The sequence below is a fragment of the Plectropomus leopardus genome, unplaced genomic scaffold (genome assembly GCF_008729295.1).
Source record: "Plectropomus leopardus isolate mb unplaced genomic scaffold, YSFRI_Pleo_2.0 unplaced_scaffold24661, whole genome shotgun sequence".
NCBI classification, from domain to species: Eukaryota; Metazoa; Chordata; class Actinopteri; order Perciformes; family Serranidae; genus Plectropomus; species Plectropomus leopardus.
This window is the reverse complement of record NW_024626781.1, coordinates 1-3,938: the sequence shown is the minus strand read 5'-3', so window position 1 is coordinate 3,938 and position 3,938 is coordinate 1. Positions and strand designations below refer to the sequence as shown.

The following is a 3,938-nucleotide window of genomic DNA, read 5'->3' as shown; positions in this document are numbered from 1 at the left end:
ATGGATTTCCCTAGCTTTTAAAAAAATATTTTTGAATTAATTTCTAATGGTTTTCTGAATTAAATAATTTTCTGGTATTTGTTGAACATTTCTTACTAACTTGCTCAATGCCTTTTTTCATGTTTTTGACAGAAATTGCTCCAATTTGCTCTAAAAATACTTGTGAAGAAAAAGCAACAGAAAAAATGAAATATCAAGAAATTAGGAAAAAGAAAATTACCTGAAAATGGAAAAAAATAAATAAATAAGTATAAAAAAGATTTTTTAAAAAGTTAAAAAAAAACAGCAACATACAAACATACAAGGAAATAATGATAATTCTGCAGCATAGATTTAAACATGTATTATGATAATTATAAAAATAGTTTTTCCTGGATTTCTTTCTTTTTTCCCTGAACATTTTTCCCTGGTTCTCTAGGACATTTTTGACAATTTGTGGAACATTTCTTACCAAGTTGCTCATTGGCTTTTGCTCAGAGATTCAGAGGTTGAAATACTCGCGAAAGACGTCTGAAAGCAACACAAGAGTGAAGTGGCTCCAGGTTTCAAAGGGTTAACGTTAACGCAGAGGCGTGAGCTTTGTTTGACAGATAATCCATCGCAGTGAGGAATTTATCTCCGTCTTTTACGCTCAATGTTCTCATGTCGTCATCAGCTGACACAGATTCGTGTTATTTCGTGTTATTTGAAATTAAATGTTTGTTTTTGCTGAGTCATGAAAGCCGGCGTGCGTCCTGTCTCTCTGCAGCGGCGGCTCTCTGGATCTGGTGAAGACGCACTCCGACATTGAGGCGTTCAGGAAGGCGACGGGCGCCTCGTCCGTCATGTTGGCTCGTGCCGCCATGTGGAACGCATCAGTGTTCAGCAGCCAGGGGCCACTTCCTGTGGAGAGGGTCATGGAGGAGTACCTCAAATATGTGAGTTTCTGTTTTTTCGGGTTGCCCGTCCGTCCGTTGGTGCGTCTGTCCAACAGTCGTGAGCATGATACCTCAAGAAGGCCTTCAGGAATTTCTGTGAATTTGGCACAAACATCCACCTAATAATGATAATCGTTAATTTATTTAATGAGCACCGAAACAAAAAAAGTGTCACTGGCAGAGTAAACAAGAGAGACGCAAAAAAAAGAGGTAAGTCGATGTAAAAGACTGTTTTTAAATAGCTTTTGTAAAATCAATTTTTATTCATAATTATCAGGAAATATATACTTCAAATTATTTTACAGAATTATTGTAATTTTGAACTTTTTTCAGGCCATTTTTTGCCTCTTTTTTGTCTTTTTCAGTTTGTAAATTTTCACGTAATTTTGCACTTTTTGTTATTTTTTATGTTAGGGTATTTGTTTTTTTGGGTTTTTTTGTTGCTCATTACTTTCCTCCCATATTTTTGAAAAAAAAGAGACAATTTGCCCAGGTTTCAAAGGCTTAAATTAATAATTTGATTGTATTTCCCATCTTTACTGAGCAACAGTTTTGTGTAAAATGTATTTAAAAAGCCCGTATTTGTACCCTGTATTTGCTGTATTTTTCTTTTCTTTCATGTTTTTGTTGTTGTTATTGTTATTGTTGTTGTCGTTTTTGTTGTTGTTGTTATTGTCGTTGTTTTGAGACTCTGCTTGAGCTTAATGAGATCTTAGTATTATGGCTTGTGCTGTTTTGCAGTAGGTTTGGTTGGAAAATTCTGTGTCTGCTCTTTAAAAATAAATTGTTGTTTGTGAAAATGAATTGAAAAAGTTAAAAATAGTGAAAAATGTATAGTATCCAAAGCCCAAAGTGACACGCTCACCTCGTTTTAGACCAATCAACACGCTAAATCTCATCATTATAAAAAATACATTAAAACAATTTAAAACAGTAAACAGGAAAAACTATCAGCCTGAGGAAGTCAACGATTTTAGCAAATAATATAGTTGGCTGTTCATTGAAGCTTTAATGGTATAACAAGTTGTTGTATTTCTTAAAAAGTCAACATTTGGAGCTTTCAGCAATCACAGACTTCCTGTGAACGCACCGCAGAGTCTGCAGAGTCCGTGGACTCTCCGTAAGTCTTCAGGTCCGCAGGTCCGCATGTCTGCAGGTCCGCACGTCTGCACGTCTGCAGGTCCACAGAGTCCGCAGGTCCGCATAGTCCGCAGGTCCGCAGGTCTGCGTGCGTGTTGAAGTTCTGAGATTTAGATTTAGCCACAGTTAAAAATACTGTTGTAGTTCTTTTTCTAGGTTGTAATTTTCCATTTAAACCTTCCTTCTTAATCTTCTGCTTCTCTGAAAAACCCGTGGAGGCGGCGGGATGCAGAGACTCCGCTGACTCGTTCCTGTTTGTGTTTCACAGGCGATCCGGTACGATAACCACGCCTTCAACACCAAATACTGTCTGTGTCAGATGCTGAGAGACAAGGTGGAGTCTCCTCAGGGGAAGCAGCTGCATGCAGCGCAGACCAACGCCGACATCAGGTACCACCACGTTTTTTATAAGGGGCCACGCATTAATTTAAACACATTTTATACACAAAGGCAACCGAGTGCTGAACTAGTCATTTCAATTTCAATTTGATCTATTATGTCCAATATAACAAGTACAAAATATTTATTTATCTTAAAAAAAAAAAGGCCTTAGTTGGTATTAAGTCAACCTAAATGATTTTTTTAAGTATTGAAAATGCTAATGTAAGATTTTATTAATCGTCTTTTTCTGATGTTGCACCGTAAAGTCTGAACAACAATTATTATATGAAATTCTTCTTCGTATTTTTTGTTCTTTCGAAACAGCTTGTGGGCTTGCATACGGTGCAAACTGCTGTTGCAGTGTCTGTTTTATTTTGCTGTTGTGCGTCATGTGACGTGTCTTTGTGTGTTTTGTGTGTTTTGTGTTGCAGCCAGGTGTTCGGGCTGCAGGAGTTTTACCAGCAGGCCGAGGAGCAGCAGCAGAACAGGAGGGACGCCCTGCAGAGCAGCAGCCAGCCGGACAGACCCGTGATGGACGGAGACGTCACCACCATGGCCGTCAAGTTCGAGCGGTCAGTTGTCACGCTCAGCATGCTCCTTCAAAAAATAAAAGAAATAAAAAAATAGGCCTCAGTCAAACGTTTGATATTTAGATCTGCAGATCTGCGCACAAATGCACTTTCAAATCAAGCTTTAAAAAATATTATACATAAATATTATTTTATCCATCCATCCTTTTTCTTCCGCTTATCCGGGGTCGGGTCGCGGGGGCAGCAGCCTAAGCAGGGAAGGATATAGGATATTATTTTATACTCTCACTCAATCATTTTTTTAGCCAACATCAGTCCTAATCATGAATATCAAAAATTCAGTCATTTTTAGAATTTTAACCCTTTAAATGTCAGGTTGTGTTCATGATGCCACTCTGTTTTTAGATGATAAAAACAGAAAAATTAACCATTTTTGATATACTGCATGCTAAGTAGATATTTTTGTTTTGATTATCACAGGATGGGACATGTCAGTGATTAGCAGCAACATCGATTTTTATACAATATTATTTTTTGTGCAGTGTAAAGTACTCATACTGCTCTGCACACAAAATGCACTTTTCAAAATAGTTTTCTTTTGCTTATTGGTTATTTTTCATTTTAAGATCTGGTTTGTATTTGTGGTTTCAGGAGGAATTATCCTCCTCAGATCACCCCAAAGATGTTCCTGCTGGAGTGGAGCCGCAAGGAGAAGCTGGAGCAGCCGCTGTACGAGACGGTGAGAAACTCGGAGGGACTCAAATGTGCAGCTCTAAAACCTGCACTGAAATATACGAGTTTAAATGTACCGACCTGTACTGAAGCCGCTTCTGGGCTCTGCTCTCTGAGAGAAATACCTTTTTTTAAATATTTGATTGATAACTGTTCTGGCTGTCTACAGCAGTGATACTTAACTTACAAGCCCCGTCAGGCCAAATTTGGCCCCCGATAGACCTTGGTGGCCCCCCAA

At 38.2% G+C, this 3,938-nt stretch overlaps 1 protein-coding gene across 1 annotated transcript; it reads left to right on the top strand.

Moving 5' to 3' along the window:
• Window positions 1–748: 748 nt before the first annotated feature.
• dus2 (dihydrouridine synthase 2) lies at window positions 749–3,928 on the top strand (the record flags this gene model as incomplete). Its single annotated transcript, XM_042516547.1, has 4 exons — window positions 749–917; window positions 2,326–2,447; window positions 2,870–3,010; window positions 3,620–3,928. Coding segments are annotated over 4 exons (688 nt in total), but the record flags the coding sequence as incomplete, so codon positions are not given.
• Window positions 3,929–3,938: the final 10 nt, after the last annotated feature.